General features: G+C 37.8%; 2 protein-coding genes across 4 annotated transcripts in view; one reads left to right on the forward strand and one right to left on the reverse strand.

Annotated features, from left to right (window-relative positions):
• Positions 1–14,485, forward strand: part of gas7a (growth arrest-specific 7a) — a 52,788-nt gene extending 38,303 nt beyond the window's left edge. For all 3 annotated transcript variants that reach the window (XM_082180337.1, XM_082180335.1, XM_082180336.1), the window contains 5 exons: positions 230–361; positions 3,513–3,636; positions 6,946–7,025; positions 9,498–9,596; positions 12,532–14,485. In XM_082180337.1, the coding sequence (XP_082036463.1) occupies positions 230–361; positions 3,513–3,636; positions 6,946–7,025; positions 9,498–9,596; positions 12,532–12,645 (549 nt within the window). In that variant the 3' untranslated portion in view covers positions 12,646–14,485. The remainder of the gene's footprint in view (positions 1–229; positions 362–3,512; positions 3,637–6,945; positions 7,026–9,497; positions 9,597–12,531) is intronic.
• Positions 14,486–17,081: 2,596 nt separating this feature from the next.
• On the reverse strand, positions 17,082–20,784 carry LOC309476465 (recoverin-like). The gene is made up of 3 exons (XM_082139637.1): positions 19,092–20,784; positions 18,679–18,790; positions 17,082–18,578 (listed from the first exon to the last, which is right to left on the reverse strand). The coding sequence occupies exons 1-3, from the start codon at positions 19,470–19,472 to the stop codon at positions 18,460–18,462; spliced, it is 612 nt and encodes a 203-aa protein (XP_081995763.1). The 5' UTR covers positions 19,473–20,784; the 3' UTR covers positions 17,082–18,459.
• Between the last annotated feature and the right edge of the window lie 2,234 nt (positions 20,785–23,018).

A 23,018-nucleotide genomic window follows, 5' to 3' on the forward strand; every position in this document is an offset into this window, starting at 1 on the left:
CATCAGATCACATATGATTTACGGAGATGGCAAAACAAAAGCCTCCTTTCTTAAAGAACATCATCATCATCATCATCATCATCATTACTGAAGCAGAAACTTTTGGGCTTGATCCAAATACTGTATGCGCTGAAATGAAGTAAATGTCATCTTAGAGAACCACACACACCCAACAACTCATTTCAGACGCTGTTCGATGTTCAACTGATTTCAAGGATTTTGTCTCCAGCTCCAGAGTGAAGTCGAGAAGCCTTTCCTGACCTTCAGAGGGGACAATTTTAAAAAAGACATGAAGAAATATGACCACCACATCGCTGACCTGAGGAAGCAGCTGGTCAGCCGTTATGCTGCAGTGGAGAAGGTGCAAACTCTATAAATGTTTTGTTTAAACCCTAGTGAAAAAGAAGTGTACTTAATTCCTTTGAATGTGCACTTGTCAAATCTTAAAAGATTTAAAAAAATCTTAAAAGACAAAATCTTAATCCTAAAAGACAAAAATCTTTGTCACATTCAAATCTTAAAAGTATGAGTCTAGGATTGGATCATTATTATGTTTCATTATTATGTTTCTAGCATGTTATATGTTTGGCAACAGTTCTTCTAACACTAACTGATGGAGTGTGTAGCTTTTCATTTCTTAAACAATGTAGGAAGACACATCATGAGCTTATTACAGGATGACAATGTCCAGATTCATCAGGCTCAAACTGTGAAATGTTTGAAGGGAGCATGACGAATCATTTCCACACATGAATCGGCACCTCTGAGTCCAGACCTTAAATTCATTGAAAGTCTTTGGGATGTGCTGGAGGAGACTTTACAGAGTGCTGGACTCTTGCATTGACAATACAAGATCTGGACCAAAAATTGATGCACCTCTTGATGGAAATAATTGTTGTGATGTTATTTCCATCGAGAGGTGCATACATTTTTGGCCGGGATGCCATGTGCGGAGCTTCGGAATTTGATGTTACTAGGGGTGTAACAATGTATCGTGTCACAATATATCGCAATACAAAAATGCAACAATATGTATCTTGGATAGTGACAATATGTATTGTGTATAATTCACCCAAAAATAAAACGAGTTTTAGTGTCAGTGCTACATTAAACTTCTATATATAATGTTGAATATAATGTTATAATAATGTAGTGGGGGAATATTTGTGGGTCCTAATAATGCCAAATGTCTTGTTACCAGTAAAACATGGCCTACATTATTTTAAATATATCTAAACAGTGATCAAGTGCAAGTATATTCGTCTAAAATAACTCTGTATTTTCAGCTTCAGAATCATGAATATTTTTGGTCACCATTGTCCTGTGCATTGCGTTTCAGCACCAAGTCAAAGCCTATTCATTTACACCCACAATGTAATACTAAATTTAGTATTTTTGTTAACCTTTTACCACGTCTTGGAGTATCGCAATAATATCGTATCGTGAGTTCAGTATCGTGATATGTATCGAATCGTGACATAAGGGTATCGTTACACCCCTAGATGTTACATAGGTTAATATATTCTAAATGGGATAAATTGCAACTTCATCATTACAAATGTATAATTACAAATATATATTAAATTAATAACATATAAGTTTCAATAGAAATTACATCAAAGTATTTTTTGTTTATTTACAATAGATGTTAGTATAATTACATATAAATATGCACTTACTGTAAATGGGTTAAAAACACTCTTAAGCTCAGCTAATTGCATTTAATATAAATTTAAACGGAAATACATTTTCATTTAATTATAAATAACTTGCAATTAAGTGTTTGAACACGTTACATTCAGTTCACTCTTTAGTATGTTCTTTTAAAATGTATTATTTCCAGAACAAATACTGTTTTTTTAAAAGTATGCTAAAGTTTACTTCTTTTTCACAAGGGAACTTTGAGTCCATTGTGATTTTGTCTAGCATATTTAAACTTTCTTTTCACGTCAGTGTGTTGCTGGTACAAATGGCTCTAAAATGTTTTCCAGGTTGCACTTTATGTCTTGAAGCCTGTGTGTCGACATGTCTATTCAAACTTGTGCATGGACAGCAGATGGCTGGATGAGAAATGAGAACACATTAGAATGATGCCTTGAGAGATTCACTTGTTTATCCCTCTGATTAAACATTAGCAGTGACCCCAGGCCTCTTATCCGTCATTCATTTCCAGTGAGGATTGGCCATTTCTAGGCGACATGAGCAACAGTAACCAGAGGCAATGCATCGAAGTTTAGCACAGTTTAACTGTCGCAATGCGGCAGCTATCAATGGGATTGCAGACAATGAAGCTCACATGATCTATGGCTTGATATGATTGAATACAGCAGAGAACATCTACTAATACTCTAACAACCTCCAGACAACATGACTGTGTGAACGAATTCAGACTGAATTTGCAGTTCTGTTAGCCACTGTGACATAGTATCAATTATTTACATTACATTCTATTTAATTTATGTTCATTTATTAATGCTAGAAAATTACAAAATAACACAAATCAGGGTTTAATCCTTTGTTCAGTGTCTTAATTTAAAGGTGCTCTAAGCGATGTTGGGTGACGTCACTTCTTGTTGACGTTCAAAGTATTGTCAAACAAAACGGAGGCTAGCTCGACCCTCCCTCCTCCTCATCCCGTCCCCTCCCCCTCCCTTCCGTGCTTCCTGAAACAGTCGTGAACCATTTAGAAAAAACAAACTGGATTTACCCACCTGTCCAGCAAAAGCAGAGCCACCTGAATGTGGGATTGGAAGCCCTTCTGCCGGCGGAGTTCTCGCCACCTTCGGATGTAAATTTGTTCCTTCTCCTTTTCCCTATTCTTTGTCATTTGTTCATCGGAATGTCGTCTATTTGGTCTTGTGTCGGCCATATCAAAATTCTCAAGAATATAAATTTGTAACGTTAGTCGTTGTCGTTGTTTGGACATCTCTCCTCTAGCTAACTTCCCTCTTCATGCTTCTCTCTCCTCCACTCCCCACACACCCCCCTTCATGTGTACGCGCACTAACCCCCCAACCCCCACCCCAAAATCATTCTTGTCTGTTATTGGCTGGAACACTGTTTGTTATGTTTCGTGGTCCAGGCTGGGCCAGTTTGTTTTTCTTGCCGTTTGTGGAGCCTGGGCTGTCTACAGAGGCCCTGTTTTTTTTACAGTGTGTTCAGGGGACAGGCAGCTAGCGGATAGTGAGGAGATGTTTGCTGTATGTGACAAGAAAAGTTTTGGCCTAAAAAACGTGTGACATCGATTAGAGCACCTTTAATAAAAAAATTAAAATAAAAAAAGAAGCTAATTCCATTGCAATTGATTAGAAAATCTCTCAAGTTTTGGTTTGACCTTTTGAGGTTGATGGCCATTTTTTTTTCTTTTCTTTTTTTCTGAAGGTCAGACACTTCCTTTCTCTGATCATTTGTTGAAGAGGGAAAAGTACTATGGTATATTTTGTGCACTATTTGTGGAAAATTGCCACATATAATCTGGTCTTCGCATGACTTCTTTGTGTTGTGTTTTGCAGGCACGGAAGGCTCTAGCGGACAGACAGAAGGATCTTGAGGTGAAAACACAGCAGCTTGAGATCAAATTGAGCAACAAAACAGAGGAGGATATTAAGAAAGCCCGACGGAAATCCACACAAGCAGGTCAGAGCATCAGTACAAAAGCAGTTCATTAAGCCCAAACTAGTGTGATCTTACTACACACATCAAATGCTACCTAAGTATCATAAGTATGTATATAAGTATCATATGTGATTCATCAGGCTCATGTAATATACTAATATTGCTGCTGGCAGAGGTGTTAGTGAGGCCAGCAGGGGGTGCTCACCCTGTGGTCTGTGTGGGTCCTAACGCCCCAGTATAGTGACGGGGACACTATACTGTCAAAGAGCACCGTCCTTCGGATGAGACGTAAAACCGAGGTCCTGACTCTCTGTGGTCATTAAAAATCCCAGGATGTCTTTCGAAAGAGTAGGGGTGTAACCCCGGCATCCTGGCCAAATTTGCCCAATGGCCTCCTAATCATCCCCATATACTGATTGGCTTCATCACTGTCTCCTCTCCACCAGTAAGCTGGTGTGTGGTGGGCGTTCTGGCGCAATATGGCTGCCGTCGCATCATCCAAGTGGATGCTGCACATTGGCGGTGGTTGAGGAGATTCCCCCCCTTCTATGTAAAGCGCTTTGAGTGCAGAGAAAAGCGCTATATAAATGTAATGAATTATTATAATTATAATTATATACTGTAATATATGAGAACATGGGCTCACATTTAAGGGGGGAAAAACACCTACATTTTATTCAGAGGCCCAAACTGAGCAAAAATGTGCAATTTGGTGCAGTTGCTGATATTTACATGGCCAGAATAAGATACAATTCTGATGGCTTGTGGAATGTAAATCAATACATTTTTCAGCAAAGTTTTAGATCATGTTGATAATTTAGAAGCCTTTAGAATTTTCCATATCGAATATGATGCAATAGGCTTTATAGGGTTAAGAAGTTCATTAAAAAGCCCATCAGAACTATAAGAATCCTCCAGTCATCAGTCCCTCAATTTTCTCCAGCTGTCATAACACTGTAACAGACAAACTTTCTGACTTCCTCAATAGTTTCTCGTTTTAAAAACCTCCAGCCATTCTCTTCCATTTAGGATGGCTTTGCAAATGAATCAAACCCGTAATCAGGCATCAGTGCTTTTTACACTATGTTGAGTAAGGATCCATCTTTGTGGTAAAATCTTGTGCAGGGCACCACTCGGCTGCCAATGTTGAAGCGTGTTTTAGATGGGACTGTGTTTTTGAGCTGTGGAGAGAGGCATGACAAACAGGATGGGAGAGAACGGTGCATGGGGATAGAAGAGGACCTTGGCTCAGTCCCAGGAGTCTGTGTTTGAGAGGAGCCAGGCCGTATTGGTTCCAGACGGAGTTGGGAAAGGCATGGAGTAATGATCTATTTTTGCAGTGGGAAAACAGGCCTTGTGGGAGCGGACGATCAGCGTGCCAAGCGTCTTATTCCTCAGAGCGCCTACTATCAATGCCGGATTTGTCCTGAGCTGGACACTCACACATCCCTAACGCAAGAAGACCTGGCAGCCCTAAGGTTCACACGGGGGAGAATTCACTCACCCTTCGAGGTTCGGGACAACCTGTTGGTCTGAGTGACGGCTGCATTATTGAGGACTCTAACGGTGTCTAATGACACAGAGGGCCAAATGACCATGACTGACTCTCGTACAGCCACACTGAGTGTTTTAGTCTAGCAGCACTGTGAGAGAAGTTCCTGGTTCACTATTCAATTCCAAAACACAACATTCATGGGATATTATCCACAGCAATGCACTCACTTCAAAGTAATGAAAAGTAGGGTACCATGATATTGACATGTTTTGTAACAGAAAAGTTTGGGAATGGACATTTCATTGTTTTTTTGGGTTAGGTATTCCAAGCACTACGTACCATGGAATCCCATGTAAATCCCATGTCACATATGATGATCATTCAGTACCGTGGCTTTATTATTCAGGACCTGAATAATATTATATTTCAACAATGAATAAATAAATAATTTCAATAAATTATAAATAAATGTTATATATAACATTTATTTATTTAAATTATATATATATATATAAACTGTATAAAAACTACTATAAAAATATACCCAATGAACATTTTAATATTTTAATTAATTATTATTATTTTTTTATTTTTTTGCTTTAGTACAGTCACAATATACAGTAAGGGCAACATGTATTTATAATATCACAGTTGTATGATATTGTATAATCTCTCACACTGTATGGGTCAATATAGATAAATATCGAACTGCCTATATATTTTTAGGAAGGTGGTCTCTCGCAAGAGGATGATTATATTTAGAAGTCTTTAGGCATCAAAATGTCTGCAAATTTAACCCTCGCCTTAGACTGAATGTGGAACCCGCCACAGACCGGAGACTTGCGTTTATGGACCCTTCAACCAGTAAGCAACCTTCTAGTCACCGCCTAATATCCACCCAGAACACATTAGCAATGCAAAGCAATGCCCTGGCAGGCAGCCACAACACCCTAGCACAAATTAAAAAAAGATGTAAAAACGGAGTTTATATTATTAAACTCATTTGTTATTGATTAGAATTACTCCATTACAATAAGCCATTTGATATAGTGTAATTCAAAAGTCAGCTTTGATTTTCTTTGTTTGCAGAGATTTCTTCCAGTGCTCGACTGCAGGAGATTGTTTTTAATTGTGCTGCTGCCAAGAGCTTTACTGTGTTTTCCACTGCAGCTGAGCTCAGTAGAAAAACCCTGTATGATGTTATCTGCGTCTCTCTCTTTCTCAAACTCCCACGCACAGAGCGAGTCACAGTTCTCGCTATAAATCAATGGCCAAACATTAAGCAGGGCTCAAACGCCGTTTTCCTTCAATAATCATGGCAGTTCAAATCACTAATGCAAATGTCTTTAAAGCCTATACAGCTCATTTACATATAGATGGAGCAATCTGTTTTTTGTTTTGTTTTTTTCAAGATGTCAATACTCTCTCTCTCGTGCACATCTGGCTCCTTTTCCCTCAGTTTACCTTTAATTACGCACTTAATTGTAAAGCAGTTAAGTTTTTCCTGGTAAACAGCTTGGAGTTTGAATGTTAACTGTGATTGTTGTTACGGAAGGCAATACAATTAGTAATAAATAAGTTGAGACTGCCATCTGCTGGCAAGCAATGTGCCTACACAGCTATGAAAAATATTCAGCATCTTTGTTTGTTTTACCAGTAAAAATATCCAGATGGTATTTAAACAAGATATATTCCATTGAAAAGCAAAATCGCTATTAGGTTTAAAGACCCAGTAAAATAGTTACAGACATTAAGGCATGCTTGATGCATAATTGAATAATTATCTGATGTAACTGCATGATTGTAATGAGCGTCTCTGTGTTTTATCTGAATAGGTGATGATCTGATGCGCTGTGTGGACCTTTACAACCAGGCTCAGTCAAAGTGGTTTGAGGAGATGGTCACCACAAGCCTGGTAATTATTTCATGATGTTTCTCTCTCGTTTCCTTGAGCAAGATGATATATCATGCATATTTATGCAGAGGTTTTTTAATCTTCTTTGTGAGGCGCGTTTATCATGATAAATGATTTGTCCACGAGATGCCTTTCATTATTATTTTATAAAAGTATATATAAAAGTGCACAAAAGTTTATCTCTTAAAGGAACACTCCACCGTTTTTTGAAATAGGGCTTATTCACCTTCTTTCCCACATTTAGATAGGTGGGCAAATGCATTTTTGTCTCAGTGCATGCATTGTTTTAGTTTGACAGGGTCGGCGTGAGCTTAGCTTAGCATAATGAATGGAATCCTTTGTTGCCAGCTAGCATGTCCTGAATAAAAGTGATAAAAAAAAAAAAAACCTACCTAATTACTTCTTGTGGTCTGCGTATTCACAACAAGTACAAATAGCGATGCAGATTAACACTAGGCGATTTCCAAGGCAGATATTGACTTATATATTAAGGACTATATTAGGGGGAAGCACAGGCGAAGCACTGCTACTTGGGCGTGATATCTCTGCGCCCAAGTAGCAGTGCTTCGCCTGTGCTTCCCCCTAATATAGTCCCAAGTCAAAATCTGCATAGGAAATCGCCTAGTGTTAATCTGCATCGCTATTTGTACTCGTTGTGAATACGCAGGCCACAAGAAGTAATTAGGTGGGTTTTTTATATTTTTTTTATATCACTTTTACTCAGGACATGCTAGCTGGCAACAAAGGATTCCATTCATTATGCTAAGCTAAGCTAGCGCCAACCCTGTCAAACTAAAACAATGCATGCACTGAGACAAAAATGCATTTGCCCACCTATCTAAATGTAGGAAAGAAGGTGAATAAGCCTATTTAAAAAAAAACGGTGGAGTGTTTCTTTAAGCTTGATAAAATTGCAGTGCAGTGCAGTGCATTTTTGCTTAAAAAATAATATTCTATTAATAATATTATTTATTGAATAATTTCAATAAATAATACTATCATTTCAGCAGAACCTGATTTCACCAAGTACAACATGTACCTTGATCAACATCTTTGTTGATCCTGGAACAACATTCACAAAGATTGTGTGTGTAAATGTACATTTTTGAACAACTTTCTATTTTTTTCTATTTATTATTTCTATTTCTAGTGAGAAATTTGTATTTTAGTAATTAAATATAACTAAAGTGAGCTTTAGTTCTCACTAAAGCTCACTCTGTTTTGCTGTAGATCATTAAACTGTTACGCTGCATCAGAACAGAAGTCTGTCTGATATCAGTTTCGTGAAGCACCTTCAAGCGCAAACGCTGCCTACAAAGTCATTACCAGATAGGGCAGCGAGGCAACAAGTCAGCTGAATAAGCTTTCAGACGCAGCCATCTACTATGATTAGCGGATCTCTCTTAAAATCCCCCTGTGGTGAAAATCAAGCTTTTAATGTTGTTTATATGTCTATGTGGTGTTTTTAATATGCTTTAAGACAAACCATGTGCAAATTCATAAGTCAACATCATTACTGAGTATTTTCTCCTTAAAACTGCAGTGAACCAAAGGTTTGAGAAAGGTCTCAAAACGCGGTTTGAAATCGCTGGTGTTTCTGACTTCACAAACTACCTTGTAACCAATCAGATCAACGTGTGAACGTCAACCAGTGGATCTCTGAGCTGGTGTGAGTGAGTGGAGGCGGGGCTAATTTGCATATTCATAGAACCGAGTATATTAAATGAGGCAACGGTTTAGAGTTACATTCGAGCTATTTTAAGGCATGAGAAAAAAAAAATTCAAGAGTTTTTTTTTTAAATATGTCATTTTGGTGATCAAAGATGAGTTTTAAGGGATAAAATAATTGACTAAAGGGGGACTTCTTCACTGGGAATTCATAAATTGGAAAATAAGTTGAATTTTCACTGATCTGTGGCTTCTGTATTATGAATCTTCACTATATAACCCTGTGGTTATACTCATAATACTCATATGATACTCATGGCAGGTTTCTTGTAAGGTTTATACTTTACTGTGAATAATTAATTTCACCATAAAGAAAATGAGTAGTATTTTTGTCTAAGCCATCAGCTAAGATAAGAAAAGATGACTGTAAGAAACACTCTTAGAAGAAAAGGTTCTATATAGAACCTTAAAGGGTTCTTTTACACACTTCATATAGAACCTTTTAGGGCTTCCTATCCTAAGATTGTTTTTTTAAAAATGTTTTAATTCATTTTGTTTTAATTCATTTTAATTGTAATATTAAACAGCTCATTAACATACTTTATCAGTAGATTTTTTTTTTTTTAAATAACTCATTAAACATGAAAGTATTATGCAATCATTTAAGACATTTCTCTTTATATTGAACCTTTTTGGCATAAGAAGTTCTTTAAGATTGAGTCAAGAACCAGATTGAACCTTTTTTCTGAAGGCCGTGTACAGACTGATGCTGGACCTGTGATTGTCTGTGTTTGTGCTCTGAAGGAGTTGGAGAGGCTGGAGGTGGAGCGAGTAGAGATGATCCAGCAGCATCTGCGTCAGTACACCACGCTGCGGCATGAGACCGACATGTTCAACCAAAGTGTGAGTAACAGCAGGATGTTCTTCTGGGTAACAAACCCAAAACCCAAGCTTCATATTCACACAACATCTGCAGCTATCTGTAGTGCATTCAAATTTCATTAAAGCAGGTTTCAAATGATTTTTCAAATGATCAGAAAATCTCATTACATGAGCTTTATTATGTACGCAGTTTATAAGCTTATCATTTCAGAATATCTGAGATATTTTTGCTTTTACTCAACTAGTGTTTTGGTGATTTAAAAAAAAAATGGATGTACAAGTAAGTTCTCCTCAAGTTCACACAAGTTTTCTAGCAGAGTAAAGACGTATATATCAATACAGGAATATTATCAACATCGTCCACAAACGTTTGACATCCATAAAGCATCCAGATACTTTGCTGTCTTAAAAGGATAGTTCACCCAAAAATGAAAATTCTGTCATCATTTACTCAGCCTCATGTCATTCCAAACCCGTAAGACTTTCGTTCATCTTCAGAACACAAATGAAGATATTTTTAATGAATATAGTCCTCCATTGACAGTCTACGCAACTACCACTTTCAAGGCCCAGAAAGGTAGTAAAGTCATCATTAAAGTAATCCATGTGACGACAGTGGTTTACCCTCAATTTTATGAAGCAGCGTGAGGGTTTGTTTGCACAAAAAGCATAATTTTCCACTTTATTTATAAAATATCAATCTCCCACGTGTGTTCATGAGAGCACCACGACGCATGCGTGTTGTTGACGCGAGAGCAGACTTTGTTGTGTGAACGCGCGTTGGAGATGAATATTTTCTAAATAAAGTGGTAAATTATGCTTTTTGCTCAAACAAAGCCAAAGCACAAACATTTAATGATGTATTTACTGCCTTGAAAGTGGTAGTTGCGTAGACTGTCAATAGAGGGACAGAAATCTCAAATTTCATCAAAAAGATCTTCATTTGTGTTTCGAAAATGAACGAAAGTCTTACAGGCTTGGAACAACATGAGGATGAGTAAATGATGATAGAACTTAAGTTTTACCATCTACATTTCCTTTTAAAATCCTTCAAAACAAGTGTACACCAGCGGTGCAATAAAATAAATATATAGTATGAAATGGGAAAGTTAACTCTGCAAGCAGCTCTTGTAAATTCAAATGCCTTCATTTTTCTGTCTGCCTGTTAATATAATGTCGTATGTGTGGATCTCGGTTACATTACGATTTGCTGAATAATAGGTTAATGCAAGCTAGACACATTGTAAATACACAGGGTTCATGTTTCAGGGCAAATCAGTGTGTAAACACAAGCTCCAGAGCCCTTGGGGTTGTGTTAGAGAAAGCTGCTGTCTTCACAGAAGAGTAGCTGCCAGCACTCTCAACTTCACAAGCCCGCACAAACAGAGTAACACTCACCATCACTCGGAGTATGTTTCAACAGATGGATCTCAAACAGGATCTCAGCCTTAATGGACATGTTTTCTGTAACACTTCATGAAGTGGTCAGAATAGACATGAAGATATTCGAGTGAGCACATTTGAAGTCTGTCTCTGGTCAGTGGAAAGACTGAGAATAGCTGAGAGCACGCAGTCTTTTCCCATAGTGCACCTGTCCACATTCCATATAAAACATGTAGATGTTGGCTTACAGGGGAAGTTAAAATGCAAATTCTGTACATCATTTACCTAACAGTTTCTGGTCCCCATTCATATGATGGAAGTCAAAGGGGACCTGCAAATATTTAGTCACCGACATTCTTCAAAATATCTTCTTTTGTGTTCAACAGAAGAAAGAAATTCATACAGGTTTAGAGCGACTTGAGGGTGAGTAAATGATGACAGAATCTTCATTTTTGGGTGAACTATGCTTTTAAGGAGCTTTTGACCTTAAAATTACTTTTATTGGTGTCACCTAAATTAAAGTATTAAAATATAAATATATAATATAAAAAATACAGTAAAAACAGTAATATTGTGAAATATTATTAGTCTGGAAATCCAGACCTAAATCTGAAAGATTAATGGTCTGGCATCGACTAATGAAAATCGGCCAGCTCGAGGGGCGGCACCAAGCATGCATTTGGAAATCTCACTGCACGCAATTGGATAACACTACGACCAATCACAATAAGCCCCATGCGCTTAGCTACCAGCGGAGCTAACTGGTAGATTATATTTATGCCGTATCCGGTCGGCAAAACAGCAAAAACACCCCTCTTGCAAAGGAAGGATTCGAGCGGCGTCTTCTGTTCCACTTTTAGATAAAAAGCCAAGTCTAACTCGTTCATTGTAGCGGCCAAAGCCGTTTCAAACAGCTGGTGTTCATCCATAGCCATCTTGCAATGTTTACTAATGACTTCGACGTCACAGCGCTGTCGTCATCTGTTTAGCTCGCCTCTGGCCCGCCTATATCAGATAACCCGATGTGATTGGTGCAGCTCGGATACAAGGGAATGTTTAATGAGCATCATTACTCGATGCCAGAATAAACTCTTTGAGCAAATTCAACTTGTGCTCTCGCGAGAACTCTGGATTTCCAGGGTAAAATATTATTACAATTTAAGCTGTTTCCTACTTTAATATGTTGTGAAATGTAATTTATTCCTGTGATCAAAGCTGAATTTTTCAGCATCATTACTCCAGTCTTCAGTGTCACATGATCCTTCAGAAATCATTCAAATATGCTGATCTGATGCTCTAGAAACATTTCTGATTATTATGAATGTTGAAAACAGTTGTGCTGCTTTATATTTTTGTAGAAACCATCATACCTTCTTTTTTTTTGGACTATTTGATTAATAGAACGGACAGCATTTATTTGAAACAGAAATCTTTTTGTAATATTATAAAGGTCTATTCTGGCACGTTTGATCTATTTAATGTGTCCTTGCTGAATAAGAGTAATAATTTATTTTTTAGCAGTGTACTTGGTAGCTAACATCTCAGACCTTTTTTGACTGCTCTTGTTTCTTAGACGCTGGAGCCGGTGGACCAGCTCCTGCAGAGTGTGGACCCAGCCAAAGACAGAGAGCTCTGGGTAAAGGAACACAAGACAGGAGATCTGAGACCTGTGGACATGGACATCTAGACCAACCACACACACACACACACACACACACACACACACACACACACACACACACACACACACACACACACACACACACACACACACACACACACACACACACACACACACACACACACACACACACAAACAAACACATTATACGATATGAATCTACCTGCATGCCTGTCTACCTGAGTACTTCAACCTCTCAGCCAAAGCCATACAGGTATCACCCCTTGAAGCACTGCTTGTTTTGTGGATTTCCACTGAAAATATCAGATAATTACAAAATCAAAGCTTTATAGAAGATTTTCTTAATGTCATGTGGAATGAGTGTCAGGAAAGGACAGCAGACGCATTATGATATTGAGTAGCCATCCATATAATCCTGCATGTCCTTTGAATAACTTTAAGATGCTACTAAAGACTTCCCAGTAGGTCTATTACATTAACATAAAAAAAATAAAATAAAAATAGTCAAGGCTCCACTGATAAAGATCTGAACAAATACTGTACAGTAAAACACCTGTTTGTTTAATTGCAGCGGTGGATGCCTGTTAAACAAATTTCATTCAATCAATATTTTTTTTAATCTTTTTGGTGTTAAAGTGATAGTGTACACACATTGAACTACACAGCTAGATGTGGATATCTATACTTCCCTCGATTAAAGTGTGTGTCTAAAGCTGCGTTCACACTGCCAGCGACTCTAGTAACATATATGAATGACATTTACAGATGTTATTCCATGTTGTAGACACCGAATCCGTTTCCTTGCCGCTAAAAACAAACATTCTGGAGGGAAAAGACTAAATATAAATGGAATCGCTACATAAAATGCTTATAATAAAGATGAACGAGAAACAGCGCGTGCTTTGTGTCATCGCGGCTATTTATCTGCTGTGAAAGCACAAGCGCAGGTCTATCTGGGTGAAACTATTCGGCCAGCATGGTGAGAACCACCGTATGCACACAGAGACATACCATAAATTAGAGGAAAGCTGCTGACCAATAACTTCTCCTCCGACACTCCACTGACGGATCACGTGCACTCCAATGACTTCACTCCTATTGGTTGTTGCTCTCGAAAGTAAATTTCATTTGCATAAAGTTACACATATCTCAACTTTGGCCCTGTTTACACCTGGTATAAAGATGCATTTTGGTCGATTGGATCACAAGTGGACGACGCTAAATACAAGTGTAAACGGGGTCTAAAACGCTTTGAGCTTGTCAACTTTCGACCACTTCCAGAGGTAGTTGAAAACGCATTCGACTGGATTGCTTTCGTAGTGTAAACGCTCATGTGGTCGAATGCATACGAACAGCCACAAAAGACCGTTTTTAGACTTAATGCGTAAACATTAAGGGAAGCACGCTAGCCAGACGGGATTTAAACTTTGTTGGCTGAAGACCCAAGTTTGGTTTGAAGATGAAAAACATACCAAGCTCAATGTTCTCTCACCATTCCTGATTTCTAACACACACTCACAGCGTTTGGCGTGGTCGTTAGGTCCTTGCACACTGAGTCCGAATTAAAAACGACCTCACGTTCTGTCAATCACGTTTACACACTGCCTCCAAAACTTTCATCCGTCATAAAAAAAATTGTATCGGGTTCGTTTTGGGTTGTGTTTTGACAATTCAGAGCCACCGTATGACGAATACAAAAACACTCTTACGAAAATTTCGGACTCGGTGTGCAAGGACCTTTATTCTGTCAGAGCAGGAACAAAAGCTGCTGTTCTCTGTGATTTTTCCGCCATCTCCAAGCGTGTTCATATGTAAATTGCACAAGCTTATTTCATCTATTAGTTCAAAAGATCTGAAAAATCCCACAGATTTACTGACCCATAGACCCTCCCCTCAAAGAAATCAGGACAGAATGTTTGAAAGTGGACAAAAGAGACGGATTAAAAGACCAGGTGTAAACGGGAATGTGTCTCCCTTATCTACTTGTGATTCAATCGACCAAAGCGCATTTTAATACCAGGTGTAATGGTCACTGTACCGGGTGTAATGGTCACTGTTGCTCATGTCGTCTGAAATCGCCAGCTCTCCATTGAAATGAATGGGATCATGCGCGTCGCTGGTGGTGTGATTATGATGAACATTATGATGATTGTTTCAGTCTGAACAGACAGCTTATGAATGCCATATAGGTGTTCAAAGACTTCAAAAACAATCCATCCTTAGCATAACCAGCATCAAAGTTAGCATTGGAGGGGGAGGGAAGGGGGGGGATGCTAAAGCATATCATTGTTCAGTGGTTATATTGTTAAATCTTTATTGTATTGAGAAAAATTGTATTGGTTTTTTTTTGCAACAAGGAATGCAATGGAAATTTTTAATGCTATTTTCAAACTACACATAATCTGCTGGCAAATCTACAACCTTCCTTATGAAAGAGGGGCCAGGTTGCATTGTCGAAGTATGGAATTGATATATTTTCATATTTTTGCAGATTTATTTTACAGAAAAGCATGTTTTGTCTAAATGTAGGACTAGTTCTTGTATGGTTAATGGAAAAATTGATGTGTAATTTGAGTGGTGCTGGTTAGTCCATTGATTGTGTTCATGGAAGATGTGTGAACTGGCCAGGACTCGATAGCAAAGTCATATAATTTTTCCCAGTTAAAGCCAAGAAATTCTCTTATGCAGCCAGTTTTACTCTGATGGCATCCAAAATTTCTTCTGCAAGTTGCACTAAAGCAACTTCTAAACGATACTGTTTCTTAATGGTGAAATTATATGGTTTGGCTGTAGAATCCCGGTGTCAATCAAAGGTGGATCATATGTGAATTATAATGATTTGAGTTATAATGTACACCTTTTAGTGCCTAAAGGTAAACTGCCTTGGAATGTTCACAATCTATTCTGTTACGTGTTTGTACATAACTGTAAATATGTGCGTGGCGTTTTTTTTGTCTGTAATTGTTGTCAGGCTCATCCTACATCATGCTCATCTCTCTGTAGTCTTCGTCATAATATGTTTTAACTGATACGTAAACATTTGACTGATGGATGCCACAGTTTTCTGCTGAATGCACATTATCATAGGCAGCTAATAATCACACTGTTCAATCCGCTCAGCTATAATACTGGAAGATATATGACACATTTCAATTTTCAAACTTTATACAGTAATATTGAGAAATTTGATATATTTATATAGGCTAGCACAGGAAGTCAAAGCACACTTTGGGAAAAGAAAAAATATCTGTGCTTTCGTTTAGATTTGTATTTATTTTTACTATTGGTCAATATGACAAGAAATAGTGGTTAGAGTTAGATAAATACACAACCCAATCAAATCAAGCATAGAATTTGTTTGAAAAAATGCAAATAATATAGTACTTGTTGCCTGAGATAAACTCACAGTATATGTATGCGCACCAGGAGTACATGAGGGGAATTTAATTGGATTTTATGTACTATGTAAAATGCACATAAGCATGTCCGATAATGTGAAAGTAAATCTAAAATGGATAAGTAAAAAATGCTGTACCATGAAAGGTAATGCATTCAGGTTATCGTTTACTTTATTATTTCCTTTATATCAAGTTACTAACAATCATTCTCTTTTCACCTAACATATGTATGACTGGTTTACATTTGCTGTTTAGCATGTAACAAGTTTTACTGTATTGCATTGCCCAAGCTATTCTAGAACTACATGTTGCAGAAGTCGTATTGAAAATTGATGTCAATGGTGTGCATTGTGTATTCTGAAAAACTGTTCAGTTGAATGTCTGTGTTCCAAACTAGATCTTTTATATATATACAGTATATACATAATATTGTAAATGTTGATTTATTTGATCTCAACTTAATAGTCTTCGTTGATAAAATTCATTTATCAACATGTTTATGAAGATATGATGTTTATGTTGAATTTGCCCTGGAAATCACTACATTGTCTATAATAATAATAAAAAACAACTAATTGTTTATCACCACTGAGGTTTCTTCTTTTGAACAACCTTAGCATGTAGCATTTCTGTTTAGCTCAATATTGCTCATCTGGCACATGCTGCCATCTGGGCCTGCAGTTCCATATTTTATTTTATTTTATTTTATTTATTATCTTAAAAAAAAAAAAGTATTATTATTTTATTTGATTTTTTTGAGCCAGCCATCCAAATAACTGTTCACTGAAGAAATATCTACCATAACTTAATGCAAAAATTTTGTATTTCTTCAGAATGCATGCCAACTTTTGAATGGCCGTCAATGGAGAAAGATGTTTTTTGCCTGCAAAGTGTGTAGAGGCTGACAGCTCAAGCTAACCAGCCAAACCTTGACCCGCTGGTTCAAAACAAAGGCCGGCCAAACCAAAAACCAGGTGATTCAGGTTTAATGCAACTCTAGTAAAAATGATCCTCTGTGTGTTTTTGCATGTGACCATTCAGCCTGTTTTTCATTGAGCCAAAAGCAACCATGCTGCAGAGCTTTGGCCATTGTTTTGCAGCTCATTGTCCTAATGTTGAATCCAGGCCATGCATTAGCCTGAGCCAAAGACGGCTTTAAGAAAAGAAAGAGGTAAGCCCCTGCGCTTCAGGCTTGTCCTTAGAGATTTGGCCGTAAGCAGCGTCAACATGATAAAGATATACTTGGGGTGAGAGCCCTTTCTACCATTCAAGTTTAGTACGTCTAAACGTGTTTGGAGACTCTAATCTCACTCCGAACTCAATCGGTTGATTAAAGTTCCAGCTAAATATCCATTTTGAGACAGCTTTGTTTTTATGTGATAATATCATGTACAAAAGTAGGTCATTGACAACAAGTAGTGGTTACATGATATTACCAATTATTTGCACTGAAAATCAACTAAAAAAATATTGATTGATTGAAAAAGAAAAGAACAAGGACAACACACGTTAACATTTGTACTTATCTAAAACTTCAGGCTGCTATATTATTTTTCAAATACATGGACAGAAACCACAGTCAATTGTGACTGTCATGTCCACTTTTGTTCCAACACTACAATAGTAATCTTTTGATCTAAGTGTTTGGTTACACTCAAGGTGTCCTTGTTACAGAGTAATTATACATTTGTACACGGAGTAATATCAATTAACAGCATGCACTTACTAAAGGGTAGGGTTAGGTTTTGGTTTAGGATTAGTTGCTTGTTATTATGCATAATTTACTGCTACTTATTACTACAGTAAGTAGATGTAACATATGTAGCAAGGACACTGTAAAACAAAGTGTTACCCCAAGTCTTTATATTGCTAATTGGCATTGGTGGATTGATGAGTAATGACATGGACTTAGAATAGATATGTATTCCTAAATTTTTCATGTAAAAATTCTCTAAAATTGTCATCACCATCACTATACATCCTAAAAAAACACAGTACAAGAAATTTGTTCTATAAAAATGACCCAGTCAGCTGCTAAACAGATTCTGATGAATGCATGTTGAGCGCTTAAACCACCTTAACCCTGAAGGGATCTAAAAGAGGAGAGCCACTGGACCCTGCGGATTTGTCTCACCCGACCTTCAGATCCTAAGAGGATTGCATACGCTAGAGTTGGACTGTTAACATGAGCCTAATTGCTCTTATTGATTGGACTCTGAAAACAATGGAAATAGCAATGACTTCAAAGGCCCTTCAGGTAGATGTGGTGGTGGTCCAGGACAGAAGTCTTGTGTGTATTATAAGAAAAGCTAGGTTTGTCTGGTTCATAACTCTGACGTGTTTATGGATAGCGGATCTGTATGTGTCCAGTATGTGACCTGGAGAAGCAGTCTGGTTCGTGTAGGTTTGGTTTCAAATGAATAGAAACGAAGCTCCGATCAGTCTCATGGGAATGTGGTCATTAATGCTTCTTTTCCTTGAGTTTTTCCTGAATCTTCTTTGGCTCGTCGAACTGTATCAACCTCAAGATGTCTTTGTTTTCCATGACACCCTGAATGAATTCCCCCTCTTCGATCTTATCTGTGAAGACAATGAGACATTGTGAAAATGCATGGATTATGAGCACACGGCATGATTCACGTATTCTATAGCAATAGCACATATTATGATGAGTTATTACCATCATCTTTCTTTCCGAAAAAGGTCCAAATTTTGTCTGCTCGCTTTTCTGGTGTGTCCTCATCTTCCGGAAGGTTTTTCTGGTCTTCGTCCGGAATCATGTTGAATATCGACTGTTCCCAGAAGAATGCAAAATATAAAAATTCTGTCACTTTTAACATAATAATAAGAACTGACACATTTACTACTAGTGATTGAGACTTGTATTACACCAGGGGGTGTAATCTATCCTGAGCTTCTTGAGCCATCTGTTCACAACTGTTGGACTGTTACCTACATGCTACAACTTGCTACTAAATGCCATGAGCAGTGGCTGCAAACAAACCCCTAAGTTTTGCACACTTTCCATACTCAGTCAACAGCTAATGCATTAAAAAGTCTTGTATGTTAAAGCCAATATTGACCAGTACTCACCCGTACAATCTCCTGCACCTCGTTTTTACTGATGGTCCCGTTGCCGTCTACATCATACAGAGCAAACGCCCATTCAAGTTTGCGTGTGGTCTTGCCTGACGAGGTAAGGTGCAGCGCCACAATGTACTCCTTAAAGTCCAAGGTTCCGTCTGCGTTGGTGTCAAAGCTGCGGAAGACATGCCTAGCGTAGGCGGAAGGATCCGCATCTGGGAAGAAACTGGCGTAGATGCCCTCAAACTGTTCTTTGGTGATGCGTCCAGTGGGACACTCTTTGAGGAAGCTGGCGTACCATGTGCAGAGCTCTTCCTCCGTGTATTTGGTGTTCAACTTCAGATCATCCAGAATCTCTTTGGACAAAGCACCGCTCTTACTGTTCCCCATATTCCCAAGCTGTACACGAGTAAAAGGGACGGATTTGCTGAGTTTCTTCTTGCTTTCACCCACCCTCCTCGATTACCTCCTCCTTTCTCCAACCAGAACAACAGGATGGCGTTGTGCTGAGTGCTGGCGTTGGCCCCTCTTTGGGCTTGGCTCCCCCTGACAACTCCTCTAAGTGCTGAATGGGATTATGTATATCTCTATTTAAATCCAGACAGGCTTTCTGAAAGATTAGTTAGTTACGTAACACCACTTCTGATGAGTGCTGCATTATGTTGCTTTGCTCCTTTATGACGTGGTCTAACAATACAAGGATGGCAAACAAAACTCTGCACTTTGCTATAAAATTACCAGTGTCATCAAGTGTGATGAGCAACTCGGCTGCCATTTTGCTCAGAGAGTCGGTTTCTACATGTGGTTTGGGGGCTCTACATGGGGGTTCATTTTACAATAAGACCCACCAGCTTACAAGACCATCTGCTGTTACTCTAATTGGACTAGGTAATTAACAGACAGGGTTGTGTTACTGTAATACCTTAAACATCCCAGAGGTGCATTTATGAATAGGAAAACACTGCACAAGCTGCATTGTTGTTATTTTACAAAAATATAAACAATGTGTAGTTTCATGTTATATACTGTAAGTATGGTTTGGGTGTCTTCAGGAAGCATTATTTTGGTGCTTTGCAGTTACAATTTAAGTCTCCAAACCAGCAAAATCAAACAACAAATGGTGCTAATACACACTTGTGTGCTGTAATACTACCGAATCATGATCCTAACCTTCATTTCCATACCGAAACCTCATATGGCCAGACAGTGATTCATTTTTTTTTGACTTGTTAAGTATTGGTGTCCAGGATGCCGTGCGTCCATATGTAATCTACAAGTTTTAAAAGCGTAGCTTAAATATGTGATGTGAATAAATAGTGTTCTCAATTACAATGAGTAGAAGCTTGGACCCAGAACCAGTATTCCTTATGTCATGACTTACCAAGCGGATAGAGAATTGAATCAAGTCATGAGGCCTGACAAGGGCATCCATCTTGCTTCCAACATCTTTGCACAAATTAGATTTTTGTTATGATTTTTTTATAATGTCCCTTGTGTTTCAAATAGGATTGTTGCATTTTGCAGTCTGTCTGACCAGTGTTGTACAGCTTATGACCTTAATCATAGGTTTAGTTTGTCATCCCTCCATAAATGTACCTCTTTTGTCAGCCATGACCTGTCAATGATCCTTACTTGATTTGCTTCCCAATCATAAAAGTAGATCGGTTCCATTCACTCGGTTCCATTCCGTTTCTTTATTGGTATCTATGGTTCCATGCAGAAATCCATGAAAACTTTCCATAACACAAAAAGTTCTTTATAATGGAAAAACGCTTCTTCAGACTAAGAAATATATATATATATTGTTGTGGTTTGGGGAGGAGAGTTTCCTTTAGTAACATCAGAGGACATGACTTTAATTAGAATACTATTTTCTATATTTCTAACACATTGGATGTTGGAACCCTGTCATATGTGTCATGTTGATTAGTGTTACTTTTTAAAATATTATTATTATTTGATTATTTGAGTTATTTTGCTGGGTGGGTGTGCTATTGTTTGGAAGGTGAACAGCTTGAGCTACTGACCTCTCTAAACTCATTAGCACACATTGCCTATTTGTGTTGCCTCAAGTCATGGAGGTCAGTAGTCAGTACTGCTCTACTAAGCAGATTATGACTGACGACAGATCTGCCAGCCAAAAAGGGAAACTGATCTTATTGATAGTGTGTCTGCTGTGCTGTAATTAGCTTAGCTTTTTAGGGTATGTTTACACCACAACGATGTACTTAAAAACGTAAACGTTTTTCCTTTGCGCTTTGAAAAGTTTTGTGTACAGATGACAGCGTTGTCAAAACCATCCCCGTTCACATGGATCCGCAAAAACGCTGTATTATGCAAAGCGTCTCTGCTGGTCGTAGTAGTGGTGCAGTAAATATACACTTTGCTGGAGAACTCTGTATCTTGAGCAGCACAAAAACCTGTAGTCCACCATTGTTGTTTTGTACTTGTGCATGCCTATAGACTGAACATGTAATTTACATGGAGATGATAATGGCGTCAGTGGGTTGGGAAACTGGGCTTATGTCTGACACCATATACATCCCTATGACTGTTGCACTGAAGAAGCCCAGACTACTGGTCAAATCCAGGACACACAGACTCAGCTATTAAACCATAACAGTCAAGTATCCAGCCTCCTATCCGCACCAGAACCTTCTCAAAATTTTGATGATAGGGTTCCTTAAAATGTTTTGTTTGTTTGGGGACCCTAGTGAAAAATAAATTGTCACAATTATGTTCTGTCTTGTCTGCACCTGTTCCTGTTAGTCCCTGATTTGTTAACCTTCATCCACCAGTGTCTAGTTATTTACCCTGTGTATATTCTCCCAGTTCAGTTCAGTCCCTTGTCGGTTATTATTCGTGTTTATGTATTATACACGCTGTTGTGTCCTGTTCACCTGCCTGTGTACATTAAAGCTTTGTTATATTTTGGAATCAAGCTTCGTCTGTCTGCTTCATCAGCCAAAGCGTGACATAAATATACTTAACTCTATTTTAAATACATTTATTTTATGTTAAGTATTCTACAAATACATTTACATATTATGTACTTAATATAAATACCCTGCAATTGTTTTTTTAGTAAACTAAATTGGTATACTTAAAGTCTGCTAAATTGGAACAGCTAATTTTGTACTTAGTGTAATTTAGTTATCCAGAAATAATGCTGAAGTTCAACTAAAGATCTATTAAGTATATTTGATTGTGCAAAAGTGAAGCTATAGCAGGTATACTTTAGGAACACTTTAAATATCTTGCATTTAAAGACTGATATCATACAGAGATAATATGATCCTTACTAATAGTGATATTAAAACATATTTTTGGCTTAATATTAATAAATGTGCATTGTGCAATAAAGAAGTACTCCAAATAAAGTTTAATTATAATATGTATATCATTAAGTCACAAGCGATATGTCAGTAAATATGTTAATGAATTTGTAGTTTACTTTTGTATAATATCAAGGAAATGCACTTACCCTGCCTACTTGTCTATTGTAGATAACCTTTTTGTTACACATATTTAGCCAGTGAATATAATGCATTGTGTACAATGTATACACAATGCATATACTGTATTGGCAGAGATGTACAGTAATTGTTAGGTATGTGCGTTTGTGTGTGTGTGTGTGTGTGTGTGTGTGTGTGTGTGTGTGTTCAAGGACACAAAAGACTGTGGTTCTACTCCTAGAAAGGAGTATAAAGGAAATCAGCCATTTTGGTTGAGTTTACTGGAGTTCAAGCACATGAAAAGGTGGACAGCTTGCACCTTCAATGCCTTGAGAAGGATCTTGGAAACTTTGGGAAAGTTACAACTTGTGTCAATCAAGAAGATTAGAACCTAACTTTGGTGGGAAACAACAGGAGTATAAAAGACTGATGAGTTGATTGCCTCTTTGGATACTGATACGTCATTAAACACTAGACGCCT

This window comes from Leuciscus leuciscus (assembly GCF_965113295.1).
Source record: "Leuciscus leuciscus genome assembly, chromosome: 1".
Classification (NCBI taxonomy): domain Eukaryota; kingdom Metazoa; phylum Chordata; class Actinopteri; order Cypriniformes; family Leuciscidae; genus Leuciscus; species Leuciscus leuciscus.

Excerpts from the sequence above, each read along its gene's own strand:
- LOC309476465 (XM_082139637.1), bottom strand. The coding sequence starts at position 19,472 with ATGGGGAACAGTAAGAGCGGTGCTTTGTCCAAAGAGATTCTGGATGAT. Across the intron at positions 18,791-19,091 it reads AGGTGCAGGAGATTGTACGG|TCGATATTCAACATGATTCC; the intron begins GTGAGTACTGGT and ends TTCTGGGAACAG. Across the intron at positions 18,579-18,678 it reads TTTCGGAAAGAAAGATGATG|ATAAGATCGAAGAGGGGGAA; the intron begins GTAATAACTCAT and ends TTGTCTTCACAG.